This window comes from Mesoplodon densirostris, chromosome 18 (assembly GCF_025265405.1).
Source record: "Mesoplodon densirostris isolate mMesDen1 chromosome 18, mMesDen1 primary haplotype, whole genome shotgun sequence".
In the NCBI taxonomy this organism is placed as follows: domain Eukaryota; kingdom Metazoa; phylum Chordata; class Mammalia; order Artiodactyla; family Ziphiidae; genus Mesoplodon; species Mesoplodon densirostris.
The window spans coordinates 13,783,462-13,799,322 of NC_082678.1; the positions used below are offsets into that span (position 1 = coordinate 13,783,462).

The following is a 15,861-nucleotide window of genomic DNA, read 5'->3' on the forward strand; positions in this document are numbered from 1 at the left end:
GGGTCCTGCCAAAGCCACCCCCGCAAAAGTGAAGCATCACCTGTCACCTCATGTTTGCACACGTGACCCTGAAAATGTGTAGTTTAGAGACTATTCAGTGTTACTTTCCTTAACACTGCACTTTTCACACAGTGACAGGAACAGTGAGCTGGACCAGCAGCGGGAGCAGTATGGGAACCTGAAGTGGAAGCTGGAAAGGAGGCTGGAGGAGCTGGACGGCGAACTTGCCCTGCAGCGGCAGGTAGGGCGTGGGGTCCAGTTCCTCCTCATGTGCCTACCCTGCCCGCCCTCTCAGAAACCAAAATTGTACCAGGTGGAGAAGACCATTTTGTTAGCCGTATGGTATCCTGGGATCACAGATTTCCACTTTATGGTGATGTGTGGAGAAGTGTGATGGGGTGTCTAACTCTTCCTCTGTAGTAGCTCCCCCAGGGTTCTCTTTCCTTGGAAATAGAATAAACATTTCCTCCTTTAGTTATTTTAGAAAAAAGTATTATGAAGTTAAAGTTTGAGTTATTTACTGTGGAAAAGAGCTGGGAGCTCAAGTTGTGATAATTGTACTTCTTTCAACAAAGCAGTAAATAAGTTTAAATATAGATGTGTCAACTGGCAGGTGACACTTAAACCTGTCACCAAAATTTCTCCTTGGTGTCATTGAAACTCAGCCTACACGTCTGAGAGACTCAGCTATGTCGGGGTTTGGGTGAAGGATATCCTTCACACTTATGGCCGAAGTCCATGTCTGGCAGGGCTGTGTGTATACAAGGACATGGGTACCCTTGGTCTCCTTCCAGGATGTGCCAAGCTTGTGTCATCGTAGCAGTGACTGGTGTTTATGGAAACTGCCTCATGGAGCTCCTTGTGCGTGTGTGTGAATTTATCTGCTCAACACAACAGAGACACAATTTTGTTCTACATTTTCCAGATAGGGGAAACATTAAGTAACCTGCCCAACATCCTCCTCAGTAAGTGGCGGAGCCGTAATTTGAGTCCAAGACACTTCCAGTGCAAGAACTCTTAGGTACTGTCATCCTGCCCCAGGATAACAACTCACGCCTTATTTTTATAAATTTAATTAATTAATTAATTTATTTTTGGCTGCACTGGGTCTTTGTTGCTGTGCGCGGGCTTTCTCTAGTTGCGGCGAGCAGGCGCTACTCTTCATTGTGGTGTGCGGGCTTCTTATTGTGGTGGATTCTCTTGTTGCGGAGCACGGGCTCTAGAGCACAGGCTCAGTAGTTGTGGCGCACGGGCTTAGTTGCTCCACGGCATGTGGGATCTTCCCGGACCAGAGCTCGAACCCGTGTCCCCTGCATTGGCAGGTGGATTCTTAACCACTGTGCCACCAAGGAAGCCCAGGCCTTATTTTTAGACTTGTGTCTGTGATATTGGAAAGGAGCTGGATCTAGAAGTTAACCTGTCTGTGTCCTCACTTCTGCCCTCCTTGGAGTGATGCTGACTGAGCCATTGAGCTCTGAACTTGGCCCCTAGTGGATGTGCCACTGGGCAGATGTGAATGGTGTGCCTGCCTGTGCTGGTTCCTTTTCGGGCACTGGGGTCAGCGGTTCTCAAGGAGGACAGACCTGTCAGCTGGCGGACTGAGGCCTGACTGCTGGGCCCTCTGCCCCACAGCATAGCGTCAGCGTCCTGAGATAGGACGGCATCCTGATGCGCTGTACCCATCAGGCTGGAAGGCGCCCATGGACACAACTGTCCTTGTGACCGAGCTTTCAGGCACGGCTGCATCTACCAACCACGGCTGGTGGAGGAGGGGGCCCTGCCCTCTCCTTCCCCTCTTGGAAGCTTGAATTTTACTGTCCATGATGCCATCATTGCTTAGAACATTTGAAATTTCCTGCAGAGGACTTTCTTTTGGAGTCCTCAGGGACCAAAGAACTTTTTCCATTATGGGCGGGTTTGACTTTTGGAAACAAGGTCATTGGAGCCTGAGCTGAGTGATCAAGACCAGGCGTGACTCATCTAAGTCATGAGGTTTCCTCAAGTGGCAGTGGAGTCCCTTCCAAAGAAGGAGTTTCGGAAGGGCTCTGGGCAGCAGTGGGAGTGTCCCAGTTAGCAGGACCGTCAGTGGCACTTGGAGGCAGCAGTGCCCTGGAGGGAGTTGTGGTCGCTGGGCTGGGTCTGCGGTGGCTTCCCAGCCTGTCCACACTCAGAGCCCTTGCTGAGACTCAGGCTTGTTCAGGCTTTGAGCCCCCTTGTCCACAAGGAGGGCACCTCCAGGTGGGAGTTTTTATACCAGCCCTGTCTCTGGAAGGAAGGAAACTTGACGTCTGGACTCTCCAGCTCTGGGCTCCGTCCAGAGCTGCTGCCAGGAACTTGGGCAGCCTTTGCTGCCTAGTGTGGTTCAGGGACAGCTGGGGCTCACGCCAGCCTCAGGGCTCTGCTGCCCACGCCCGACTCTCTCTGTGACTGAAGAAAGGGCCTTATGTGCTCATCAGCTTTGTGGGCTTCCTTTGGGCTGGTTTCCCGTCTCCTTTTTCTGAAGATCTTTGTGTTCATTATTGACTTGTCAAAGGTAGAATTGATTCAATGGTAATAGTGATTTTTATTTTCAAAAAAGAAGTATAAGATGACAGGAGCTGAGTTTGTTTAATGTTTATTATGTCTGCAAGCTGTAGACTGTGGACTTAAGGTTTTTCACTGTTGGTTAGCAGTCACAGGATTAGAAGCCACTGGAGGAGAAACAATGATTTATTGATTTATTCATTTAACAAATAGATTTTGCCAGATACCATCCCGGGCCCTGGGGTTAGGGCTGAGCAGGGGCCCCACCTGCCCTGAGAGTGAGCTGGCCCTTGTGGGGGCACAGTGGACACCCAAACATTAAGGCTCTGGCTGTAGCATCCTAGCGACATCACCTGCATGACACAGGGAGGCAGGGTGAATGGGGTTTATCTTTTAACAGGCAGGTCAGGAAGGGCACCCTGAGAAGAGGACTTGTGAGCCTGCCTTCAGTTGGCATCAGAGTTCAAGTTCAAGGGGGCTGAGATAGTGGCGGTGTAGGCCTCCCAGGCCTTCGTGAGGATGGCCTTTGCTCCAAGGGAGGTGAGAAACTCTTGGGGGCTTGTGAGCCAAGCTGAGTTTTTAAAAGATCCTCGGGCCTCCCTGGTGGCGCAAGTGGTTGAGAGTCCGCCTGCCGATGCAGGGGATACGGGTTCGTGCCCCGGTCTGGGAGGATCCCATATGCCGCGGAGCGGCTGGGCCCGTGAGCCATGGCCGCTGAGCCTGCGCGTCCGGAGCCTGCGCGTCCGGAGCCTGTGCTCCGCAACGGGGGAGGCCACAACAGTGAGAGGCCCGCATACCGCAAAAAAAAATAAATAAATAAATAAAAAATAAATAAAATAAAATAAAAGATCCTCTGTTGTTGGGTTGAGGACAGCCTGTGGGACTGGGGAGGCAGGGAGACACGAGGAGGCTGCCGCAGCCCTAGGTGAGAAGTGGGGGGCTTGAGCCGCTGGCAGGTTCTGGATACACCTAGACGGCAGAGCCAGTGCACACGCTGTTAGATCAGATGGGGTGAGAAGCAGGCGCCCAGGACACATCTGGTTTGGGGCTGAGTGCCTGGCGGGATGACTTGCCCTGTTTGGAGATGGGGGACCCACGCAGGGAGGATGGGGAGGGCGCTTGGTCGGGCTGCATAGGAAGTGGCTTCTGCGCTCCCAGGTGGACAAACTGGGAGGTCAGGATGGAGCAGGTGGGCCACAGGGTACAGAGCTGGGAACCTGGGGCATCCCCAAAGGGTGACTGTAGGCAGAGGAGCCATCCAGGCTGAGCTGGGGACATGGGCACAGGGCAGGGGCATGGGTGGGGGACTAGCAGGAGAGGGGCCCCCAGGAGCAAGAGAAGAGGGTGGTTGGGAGGCGGGCCTGAGCCGCGTGTCTCTGGGGTGAAGTGGGGACGGGGAGTGGACTTGGACGCAGCAGCGCGTTGCAGGGGTGGTGGGTGGTTTCTTGTTTCCTCACCAAGGACACTAAATGTTTGCCCGCTGGTCTGGACCGGGCCCTGCCTGTGCGAGGGCTTCCTGCCCCCTGGTGGCCACAGACTGCAGAACTTTGAGCAGAAACCAAGTGCTTCAGTATTTTGTAGCGTTAGGAGTGAATCTCAATGATTTTCGTATTCTGATCCCAACAAGCGTTACTCGTCTGGCCCCTTACACTTCGCCTTGCTTCTCAAGGGATAAAAAAAAGTATGTTTTCAGTTGTACTTCTGCATGATGTCTCTGAGGCCCCCCACCTTCCGAGGAGGGGAGGGAGGCTGCTATGGAGTTTATTGCAGGGCGGAGGCAGACGAGCCCATTCTTGCCGGCGCTCAGGCTGGGTTCAGCCTTCCGCGACTCTTTCCTTCAGGGAGCTGAGTCTTGTCTCTTCAAAAGCAGGGGCCTCATTACTTGGTCAGAAACCTGGAATCCTGCTGGTGTGCTGGGCTCTCCATGCGCTGTGCTTTCCAGGACGTGCATTTCAGTTTGACTCTGTCCCTCAGTGTGTGATTTCTGCATCTGTATCCAGACCTCCCGTCCATAGGGCACAGCAGCCACGAGTGTCTGCTCTCCTGTCACCACTGTAAACAAGATGATAAAGGACTAAGGACAGTGAGAACCCACAGCAGTGACGGGAGCAGGAGAAGGGCCTCAGCACACGGATGAGTGAGCCTGCGCCTTCCCGGGGAGGGCGGGGGCAGCAGCTGGGGAGCGGGCCTGCGGGAAACGCAGCCAGTGGGCCTACAGACTCAGAGAGGTTAAGCCTTGGGACACCAGGGGCCATGCACGTGCAGGTGGATGTCTGTATTTGGGGCCGCGAACCACCCCGCTCATGTGCAGATGGAGTGCCCAGCAGCCAGGAGCTCCTTCCCCAGGCAGAAGCTCAGCACAGTTTTCTTTACAGAAATTGAACTACCCATGGGGAGAAGGAAGGCCACTGTGTGGGCCCTGGTGTCTGCAGTGCAGATCTGACATTAGGGAAGCAGCGCCCTCAGTCGGCTCTGCGAAGATTCAACTTAATTGAGCTGTAATTTCCTACAGTCCATGCACCCATGTTAAGCATGCAGTTCAACAAGGTTTAACACAGGTACTTGAGTAACAACCAAGACAGAACTTTCCTGCCACCCAAAGTTCCACGTGCTTCTTTGCAGTCAGGGAGCAGCACCCCTGGCACCGGCCCCACTGGCCTGCTTCCTGCCACTTGCAGCGAGATCTGTCTTTCGGAGAGTCCTGTGAGAATGGAGCCGCGCACTGTTCCCTTTTTTGTCTGGCTTCTCTCTCAGCATGACGTGTCTGAGGCTCATAGTTGTCATGTAGTTGGCAGCTTGTTCCTTCTCGGTGCCAGTGCTGTGTTGTGTGGAGGTGCTAGTCTCTTTCCGTTCTCTGTCAACGCACATTTTGGACACTTGGGTCATTTCCAGTTTGGGTCCATTTCGAATGAGGCTGCTGTGAGCATTCTTGGCCGTCTTTGAATGGACACAGGCTACACAACCAGGAGTGCAATGTCTGCGACGTGTACTACGGCTGTGAGTAACTCTTTAAGAAACTGCCAAGCTGTCCTCCAAGGTGGTTGTAGCGTCACATTCCACCAGCAACAGATTAGAGTTCTAGTTGCTCCCCGTCCTTGCTGACACTTAGTGTTGTCAGTCTTTTTCTCTTGAGCCAGTCTAGTGGCTGTGTAGTAGTGTCTTACTGTGGTTTTAATGTGCTTATCCCTGATGATCAAAGATTAAGCATCTTTTCACACGCTTACTGGCCATTCATATATCCTTTATGAAGTGTCTGTTCAGCTTTCTTGTACTTAAAAAAATTGGGTCATTTGTCTTTACATTACTGATATGTAAGAGTTATGCATATATATTCCAGAAACAAGTTCTTAGGTATATATATTTCAAATGTTTTCTTCCAGGACTTCCCTGGCAGTCCAGCGGTTGAGACTCCGCGCTTCCACTGCAGGGGGCATGGGTTTGATCTCTGGTCGGGGAACTAGGATCCTGCATGCCACGTGGTGTGGCCAAAAAAAAAAAAATTTTTTTCTCCCATTCTGTGCCTTTCCTTTCCCTTTTTGTAATAGTCTCTTATGAATAGCAGGTGTTTTTTTGTTTTTTGGGGTTTTTTTTTGCGGTACGCGGGCCTCTCACTGTTGTGGCCTCTCCCGTTGCGGAGCACAGGCTCCGGACGCGCAGGCTCAGCGGCCGTGGCTCACGGGCGCAGCCGCTCCGCGGCATGTGGGATCTTCCCGGACCGGGGCACGAACCCGTGTCCCCTGCATCGGCAGGCGGACTCTCAACCACTGCGCCACCAGGGAAACCCAGCAGGTGTTTTTAATTTCAACATCCCAGTGAACTTTTTATTGCCTCATTCCTGAGTAGGAGCATATAACTGAGGCAGGATTACAAGACAGAGAAATGCCAGCAACATAAGAAGAGGCCCAGACGAACAGGGAAAATGACCCTGGGTAGGACAGAGATGATTCCTGAGACAGTGATCCTAAAACCCACCGCCGTGTGATCAGCTCAGGTGTGAGGCAGCACGGTGGCCCGTGTGGCCCTGCCCGTGCTACGCTTGCCCGGGCATGGCGATCGGTTGTCCGTGTTGGTCTAGCTGTCTGTGTGGGCAGCTCTGGTGCTGTGGCCTCCTGGGCCCCGCAGGCGGTGCCAGTGATCCTGCAACTCCTGCCAGCCCAGTCCTGGAGGATGGGCCGGGAGAGTAGCCACCTTCCTGCTCCCAGGGCAGGGGCTGGCTATTTCCCTCCTTCCCATGAGGCTCTTCCTGTGTCGTTCCCCCAAGGTGAGAACTTGAGCCTCTTGGGAATGGGGTGGGGACAGAGCCAGCCACTCATCCCATTATGTCTTCATTTTCAGTGTCTAAGGGCACATTGTGGAGGCTTCCTGAGATCAGTGCCCCCAGGGGTGTATTTTGCATCCATAACTCAGGATGCCAGGAGGAAGGGCCAATCATAACAAGAAAGAATTTTGACAATTATAAGTATGTATAGAGCCTTCCCTGGCCATCCAGTGGTTAAGACTCCACACTTCCAATGAGGGGGCCCGGGTTCAATCCCTAGTCAGGGAACTAGATCCCCCATGCCATGACTAAGAGCCCGTATGCACCAACGGGGATCCCGCGGGCCTCAGCTAAGACCCAGTGCAGCCAAATAAATAAATAAATATTTAAAATTTAAAAAATAAAAGTATATATAAAGAAATTAATTCAGAAAATGGAAAAAAGACACAGAAAATCCAAGAGAGAATTTAAGAGACATGGAGGATAAATCCAGGATTCATCTAACAATACAAATTCCAGAAACATACAGCAGAGAACAGGAAGGTGTCAGATTATCAAGTAAACATCATAGCCACTTCTCAGGGTGGGGACTTCAGACTGAAAGGGCCCCCAGAGCCACGAGCAAAAGGGGTTTCAGAGGAACAAAGAGGGGATGCTGCAAACGTCCAGGAAACCTATAGAGGCAGAGCCTGGCCCAAACTCCTCAACCTCAGCTTGGGACAGAAGACACGGGACAGGGTCTTCAGCGCTGTTGGGGGAAGAGGTGTAAGCCCGGGACCCTGGGGCGTGAGGGTGTGGATGCCTCTGGCTGGGTGACAGCGTCTCAGGAAGTTACTAGAGTGTAACTACTGAGCGAGCCCTGTGCAGCGTGGCTGTGTGTCGGGGCTGAGGGGTCAGCCTTTAGCTGCCTCTGTTTCCCTTTTGAGTTCAGAACATTGAGAACCAAGAGATGGAGTGGAGGAGGCTGCCAGGAGAATGGGGGCCTGAGCTGGGCGGGTCCCCAGGACTGGGTGGCCCCAGTCACAGGGCTGAGCTGGCAGCCTCACCTGGAAGCCTGTGACTCTGAGAGAGGTGGGGCAGGGAAACCGAGGGCAGCTCCCACTCCAACCCCCCCGGGAGAAGGCCGAGTGGGGCAGGGGATCGCGGGCCTCTCACCCTGATGGGAGCTCTTGAGGTGGGGAAGGAGGTCCTTTCCAGCAGGAGTAAACCAGGAGAGAGGAAGAGGGCATCCAGGAATACCGAGGACCGCCTAGGGGAGCTGTGAGTCTCAGGCCTGGATGCTGGCTGTGAGGCAGCCCAGGGAGGGACCAGATGGGCATGGAGACTGAGGGCCCTGGAGGGACCACACCCCAGGAGAAGAAAGGGTCACATTATGGGGTGTGTCCTGGGAAGCGGACACCACTCAGGAAACAGGAGAGAACCAGACAGAGAAGGGGCGGGGAGAGAGACAGAGAATTGAAAACTCCGGGAGAAATGATGAGATGGGAACCGTCATAATCGTTCGCTGTTGGGTGAGCCGTGAATCACTTTATTGTTGTAATAGTTTGTGGACTTTTGGGTTCAGCCCGTGGGTGAGGCTTACACAGCCGGGGGAGTGGAGCCGTGAGCCCCGTGTCGGGGGTGGGGGGTGGGGCTGCTCAGGAAGCCGGCAGGTAGCGCGGAGGGAAGGGTGGCGTGTCCTTTAGAGACATAGACGGAACCAACAACAAAACCGCTGGGAGGGGGGCTTCTGAGCTCATGGGCCTGGTGTCTCTCCTTGTGGGTCCACTAGCAGCTCTGTCTGTGCAGAGCAAAACCCCACAGGACCACAGGGGAGAGGGACAAACCCACGCCCACGGTGGGAACAAGAGCCCTCCGATGTCCTTCATGCAGTGTTACAGGTCCCAGTCCCACTCTTGACCTCGTCCTCCACTAGGTCCTCTGCGTCCCTCCTGCCCTCAGCGTGCCTGCGGGTCTCTGCTGGCCCCGCCGTGCTCTTTTCACCACCAGCTCTTTTTGTTCCAGGAGCTGCTCCAGGAGTTTGAATCTGAAATGCAAAAGCGGGAGCATGCGTTCCGCCTGCAGGCCGACAGCATGAGCAATGTGGTCCTAGCGCACGAGCTCAAGGTAGAGGGCGCCCTCGGACTGTGATCATTTCCTCAGCAGAAGTGAGAAGCCCCTTGCGAGTTAGGGTTCACATGAAGGCCTCCCTCTTTGTACATGGGCCTCGGTCTCTGCCACACAGAGTTGGGGGTGACATGCAGGTGACATGCTTGCCACTGTGCCTGCCAGGGCCCCGGTCAGGAGTGACGGCCACTCTGCCCAGCCAGAGGAACGCTGGTGCCACCAGTCCAGGTCTAGTTACCTGACCTTGAGGAAGTGCCTCCCCCAGGAGAAACCGACACCCCGCAAACTCTGTCCTTGGCCTGTGTACTCCCGTGACACCTTGGAATGGGCCTGTGAGGAGGTGCCACTCATCCCCCTATTTTCAGGAGGAGGCCTGTCTGCAGTTGGTGCTCCCAGCCGTGGAGCTGGCTCCCCTCGGTGAACAGGACTTCTCTAAAGCACTGGCCCCGACGTGGCCAGGGCACACATGAGGAGCACACGTGCCTGGCCTTTAGCACCGAGACAGGGAGCAGCCTGGAGGGGAGGGGGAGCTGTGCCGGGGACAAGGAAGCACGGTTGACACCTGGCCCGGCCCTGCTGCCCCAGCTGGTCACATCTGGGCAGCGTCCAGCCAGGTGTTAGTGGTAAGATCGACACCCTGCACCAGTGGTCGGCAAGGTCCCTCCTCTAGGCCGCCAGCCTCCCCCCAGGGCTGCAGTCCAGGGGGCAGCTCCAGGCCCTGCCTGACCCCTCTGCGGGAGTCTCCCTGACTTTCCCCTGGAGGGATGCACCCAGGGCCAGGAGGACCTTGAGGCTGGGGCTGCCTCACAGTGACACCCACCCCCCCTGCCCCGAGGCCACTTTGAGGACTTCTGAGCACCAGGGGAGAGAGGGCAGGCAGGACGTGCAGGGCCCACCTGCGCCTCACAGTGCAGTGGGCGCTCCTGTCAGAGGAGCGGGGGACAGGGGTGGGTGGGCAGGGCATGCCCCACTCCCGTCTCCAGCTGCCACGAGTCGGCTCTGGCCCCCTGAACACCTGCCCCTTGAGGGCATCACAGGTTGTACACAGAACTGATCTTTGGGCAGCAGTACCATCACCTCCTCATTATAGTCGAGGAAGCTGAGGCCCAGAGAAGCTATTTAAAAATTGAGTGTGTGGCTGGGGTGTGAGTGGGGTCCCTCAGCAGGGAGCCACGTTCTTACAGCCTCCATCTGGCTGTGTGATTCCAGTGTGCAAATCATGCCCGAGTCGGGTGCTGGGGTACGACAGGGACTCACACGGGGCCCGTGCTCTCAAGGTTGTGGGAGCATGTGAGGAGACTCACTGTTTTATTGCTTCTCAAATTCCAGTTTTCCTTCTCTCCCAGTTCTGATAAAATGGTAAGGCTTGCCTCTAACACCTCAGTTTGTTCCACTTATATCCTTATTTTGAACTCTTCTCTTTCAAAGATTAAACTGCTGAACAAAGAGCTCGTGGCCCTGAGAGAGGCCGGGGTGAAGGCTGCGGAGTCCTTGCAGAGCGCCGAGGCGGTGAATGCAGAGCTGGAGGATAGGCTGCAGCACAGAGACTGGGAACTCAGGGACCTGGCTGCCGTGAAGGATGCCCGGTGCGGAGTCTCCCCATCTCCCTGTGGGTGGATGTGGCCAATGCGCCCGATGTTTAGCATGGTCTGGACTCCAGCCTGGAGGCATCTGCCTGTTCTGGCTTATTCCAGGCCGGCTTTGCTGTAGCCCCTTACCTGCTTTTTCCACTAATATTTGATTCTTTCAGGATAAAAGACTTAGAGGGTAAACTTCACTCTGTGCAGCTCACCAAGAAAAAAGAAGAGGAGACGTTTAGGAGGAAGTGAGTGTTCCTGGCTCCAGTGTCAGCGTAGGGAAAACGTTCCCTGATCCCCCTGGGGGCAGACCCAGCCCTTCTATGGGACCGTTAGCTGGGTCAGCCCTGCTCTTCCAGGGTCTCCCCTCACTTTTCAGTTCAAATTAGTATATTTGTGTGTGTTTGGAGGAATATCATCAAAACACTGAGAATTACAGAACACACCTTGTAAAATGAATTGCTGAAAGCCGTCCAGATTGACACTTAGAGCCAATATACTTGACCCGTTGAAACAAGTCTTGGGAGCAGGGTGCACACAGATGCTCTGTGTCCTCACACACTGCGTGACCCCGCAGAGTCATGTGCAGCCCAGGTGGTGTTATTTACGGAGCCAAGGTGACAAGAAACCTGTGTTCCTTGGTTCCTTGTTGTGGGCTGGGGTGTCCATGCCCTGGAGTCTTGGTGTTTGCCTTTTGAAAGTAACTAACCAATGGTCACAGAATAATGCAGTGCAGAAATAACTCCCTCCCTTCCCTAGCTGTCATGATCAAACTTTTGTTGTGATTTGGTGAAAAAGAAAGGTATATCCTGCCAGAAACTAATGGGTATAGCAACTGGCATGAGTATAGTTTTTTGCTTCTAGAAGGTGGAAAATACTGAACAGTTTGCAAGGTGAGTAAGATGAAGATTGATTGTAATTGGAATGAAAAGTACAGCATGCGACTCAATTAAATAAGGCTTAACCATCTCATTGAACAATGCTGATGGAATCTGAAAGAAATCATGTAGAATTACATTTTTTAGGGCTTTTTACTCTTCATCGAAACCAGATAGAATAAAAGCATAAAACATCATGGACATCATGTCAGCTATCAGGGACACCCAACAGTGTATTTTCGAGACGAATGTTCTGTTGACAGAGTTCCAGTAGGTTTGGCATCTCTAGCGAAGACAGACCTGCAGCCTGCATCCCGCGGCCCCCAGTTCTGGGAAGCCTCAGATTCCGGGTCGAAAGCAGCCCAGCAAATGGGGTAGCTGCGAGGCGAGGGCAGTTCACACCTGCCTTCTGCTTCCCGAGTCGGCACGGGTTCTGCTGGTGGCCCTTCACTGAAGCACATGTTCTGGGGTCTTTCTCCCATGGACTGTGAGCTCGGGAGGGCCGGGACCCGGCGTCTGAGAATCTCTCAGTCAGTGTTTTCGTGTGAGGAGTGAGGAGAAGAGAGAAGCGGGCAGAAGGGCCCTTCAGGAGGGTATGTGTGCAGCACTCCTGCAGAATGAGGAAGGTTCTAGGCTCAGGGGTCCTGAGCAGGGCCTATGTGAGCCATTGGGGACCTCGCTGTGTTTCAGGCATGAGGAGCTGGACCGTCTGGCCAGGGAGAGGGACACGGTGCTGATGGCAGCGAAGAGCGCCCATGTGGAGCAGCTGCAGGCGGTAGAGGCCAGGGCCCTGGAGCTGCAGGTGCACTGCGAGAACCTCGAGGTGCAGCTCCGCAGGGCTGAGTGGAGGCAGGCGGACACCACCAAGGAGAAGGATGCCGCCATTGACAAGTGAGCTGCGACTGAGGGCCTGGCTGCCTAGTTAACCTGTTGCAGATGAAGGGAAGTGGGCACAGGCTGTTGGGAGTCACTCCTGCAGCTCCCGTCACTGTTGTTGTTGTTGTTGTTTTAATTTTATTTATTTATTTATGGCTGCGTTGGGTCTTTGTTGCTGCGCGCAGTCTTTCTCTAGTTGCGGCAAGCGGGGGCTACTCTTCGTTGCGGTGCTCAGGCTTCTCATTGCAGTGGCTTCTCTTGTTGCAGAGCACGGGCTCTAGGGCGTGCGGGCTTCAGTAGTGGTGGCTTGCAGGCTCAGTAGTTGTGGCTCGTGGGCTCTAGAGCGCAGGCTCAGTAGTTGTGGCACACGGGCTTAGTTGCTCCGCGGCATGTGGGATCTTCGCACACCAGGGCTCGAACCCATGTCCCCTGCATTGACAGGCGGATTCTTAACTATTGCACCACCAGGGAAGCCCCCCTGTCACTGTTTTTAACCATTCTCTTTTTTCATTTTCTTTTATTTGGAAGTATGTGGTTAGTATGTGTGGATGTATGTATGAATATATGCATTTATTTATTTGTGGTAAATACACATAGCATAAAATTTACCATCTTAGCCATTTTTAAGTTCAGTGGCATTAAGTACATTCACAGTTGTGCAACCATCACCCCATTCGTCTCCAGAACTCTTTTCTCTGTAAAACTAAAACTGCCCATTAAACAGTAACTCCCCATCCCCCTCTCCCAGTCCCTGGCACCCACCATCCTACCTTCTGTCTCTGTGAATTTGACTATCCTAAGGACCTCACATGAGTGGAATCCTACAGTGTCTGTCCTTCTGTGACTGGCTTATTCCACTCAAGTGTGATGGCTTCAAGGTTCATCCATGTTGTAGTGGGTGTCAGAATTTCCTTCCTTTTTAAGGCTGAATAACGTTGCATTGTTTGTATAGAACTACATTTTGTTTATCAGTTCATCTGCTGATGGCCATTTTGGTCGTTTCCACCTTTTGGCTGCTGTGACTAGTGCTACTATGACTGTGGGTGAGCAAATATCTGCTCAAGTCTCTTCTCAGTTCTGTTGGGTATGTACGCAGAAGTGGAGTTGTAGATCATGTGGTAACTCTATGTTTAACTTTCTGAGGAACTGCCAAACTGTTTTCCACAGTGGATGCACCATTTTTCACAAAGGTTCCAATTTCTCCATAAACTAGTTTCTTTTTATTTTTTTAAAATCAAAAACCATTCTTTACAATTATTTTTTATTTTTTTGGCCGCACTGTGCAGCTTGCAGAATCAGTTCCCCAACCAGAGATTGAACCCAGGCCCTTGGCAGTGAAAGCACAGAGTCCTAACCACTGGACTGCAGGGAATTCCCAACTAGTTTCTTTTTCTTTTTTTCTTTTCTTTTTTTTTTTGCGGTACGCGGGCCTCTCACTGTTGTGGCCTCTCCCATTGCGGAGCACAGGCTCTGGACGCACAGGCTCAGCGGCCGTGGCTCACGGGCCCAGCCGCTTTGCGACATGTGGGATCTTCCCGGACCGGGGTATGAACCCGTGTCCCCTGCATCGGCAGGCGGACTCTCAACCACTGCGCCACCAGGGAAGCCCCAACTAGTTTCTTTTTAAACCCAGTTTTCTTTTTCGGCATCGTAACCAGGCCATGACATGTAAGCCATTCTGTCCCACTGTGCCTGGTGTCTGCAAAGGACCACTGTAACTGGAGTCATAATTGAACTCAGCCTTTTGGCCGCCAGTAAGGAAGTGATCTTTAGAGAAGCTGTGTTTACAGAAGACGATTAAGACAAATAAGTCATTTGTAGAGCCTACTGTTTAGCAACTGGCTTTTCTCCTTTGTTTGGAAAATATTTCTGTCTCTTTTTTTTACAGAGAATTCCCTGCCAAGTTATATTTCTACTTACGGGGAAAATGGCTCTTAAACTATAAAATACCAGGAAGTTAAAGTTTATTCAGGGTAGCTTCCTTAGAGTCACACGTTTTATTGTTTGATCTGTTAAACGCAGGCAGCAGTAGCTGGAGGGGTGAGGCAGCTCAGCCTGATGGGCGTGTGTTTCCCCAGCCACTCCTCCATTTGGACAGGCTCTCCCTGGGCCCTTCTCACGGATGGCAACTCAGATCCCAATATCCGGGTGCACAGAGCTTCCTGCGGGCAGGCCTCCTTCCTCTGCTCTCACCTCTTGTCATGTCCACCCTTGCGTCCCTTCCTGTTCTTCCGTGGGACCAGTCAAGTGGCCATGACAAGCAGCATCATTGGGTTCCCAGGAGAAGTCTTAGTGTCTGTATCAGTGTCTTTTCATACCCAGACATACTCTTTACAAATCAGCAGCAAAACGGCCCATACTGTGAGCTTGCTGTCTCTTTGGGCCTATTTATGATAGTTTTCCTGAGACATTGGTTTGTGGATGGCGGAGTAGAGAAATGATGACCTGAGACAGTGTTGTGAGAACCGTGTGTGTCTGTGCAAGTATATAACCTATCACATGGAATATGATGGGGCCACATGGCACTTTAACCTCCTAGTACCCAGAGGTAAGATGCAAAAAGAAATAGGTGAAATTAAGTCCAGGGGACTTCCCTGGTGGTCCAGTGGTTGAGATTCCACCCTCCCAATGATCGGGTTCAATTCCTGGTCAGGGAACTAGATCCCACATACTGCAACTAAGAGTTCACATGATGCAACTAAAGATCCTGCGTGCCGCAACTAAAAAGATCCCGCATGCTACAGCTAAGACCTGGCACAGCCAAATAAATAAATAAATATTTTAAGAAAGAAAAAGAAAAAAAAAGAAATTAACTCCAATAACATTATAGCTAACCCAGTATACAGTAAGTCCCCTACATATGGATGAGTTCCATTCCGAGTACACGTTCCTAAGTCCAATTTGTTCATGAGTTCAACAAAGTTAGCCTAGGCACCCAACTAACACAATAGGCTATATAGTATTGTACTGTAACAGGTTTATAATAACTTTTCATACATATAATACATAAAAAACAAGCAAACACAAAAAATAAAACATTTTTAATCTCACAGCCCAGTACCTTGAAAAGTACAGTAGTACAGTACAACAGCTGGCATACAGGGGCTGGCATGGAGTGAACAGGCAAGAAACTTTACGGACTGGAGGAGGGAGAGGAGGTGGGAGGCGGTAGAGCTGAAGGATCATCAGCAATTGGAGACGGAGGGCAAGCTGCAGTTTCATCCACACCTGACCTCAATGGTACAGGTTCTGGTTCCTTGCTGGATTCAATTCTATCTACCCTCTTAAAGAAACGATCCAGTGACGTCTGGGTAGTAGCTCTTATTTTCTCACCATAGATGACGCAGTAGCACTGGATTGCATTCTGAACGGCTGCTGCAGCCTTCGTGTACGATTCTGCGTTTGGGTCCTGGGCCTCAAATACTAACAGTGCCTCCTCAGATAAAGAAAATCCCTTGCCATTTCCTGCGTCGTGAATCTCTTCAGTTCTTCAGTTACTTCTTCATCTTCGTGTCTCTCTTCGTCCTTTCTCTGGGTCTCCAGTTCCATCAGGTCTTCATTAGTAAGCTCCACGTTCACATCTTTGAAACTTCACAACTTGAAGGTTCATATGTAGGGGACTTACTTTAACCAAAGTGCCATC

At 52.2% G+C, this 15,861-nt stretch overlaps 1 protein-coding gene across 1 annotated transcript in view; it reads left to right on the forward strand.

Annotated features, from left to right (window-relative positions):
- The window catches only part of CCDC57 (coiled-coil domain containing 57), a 108,940-nt gene that overhangs the window by 14,387 nt on the left and 78,692 nt on the right, over window positions 1–15,861 (forward strand). The window contains exons 3-7 of the mRNA XM_060082305.1: window positions 133–241; window positions 8,786–8,887; window positions 10,316–10,473; window positions 10,638–10,712; window positions 12,033–12,233. Of these exons, the coding sequence (XP_059938288.1) occupies window positions 133–241; window positions 8,786–8,887; window positions 10,316–10,473; window positions 10,638–10,712; window positions 12,033–12,233 (645 nt within the window). The remainder of the gene's footprint in view (window positions 1–132; window positions 242–8,785; window positions 8,888–10,315; window positions 10,474–10,637; window positions 10,713–12,032; window positions 12,234–15,861) is intronic.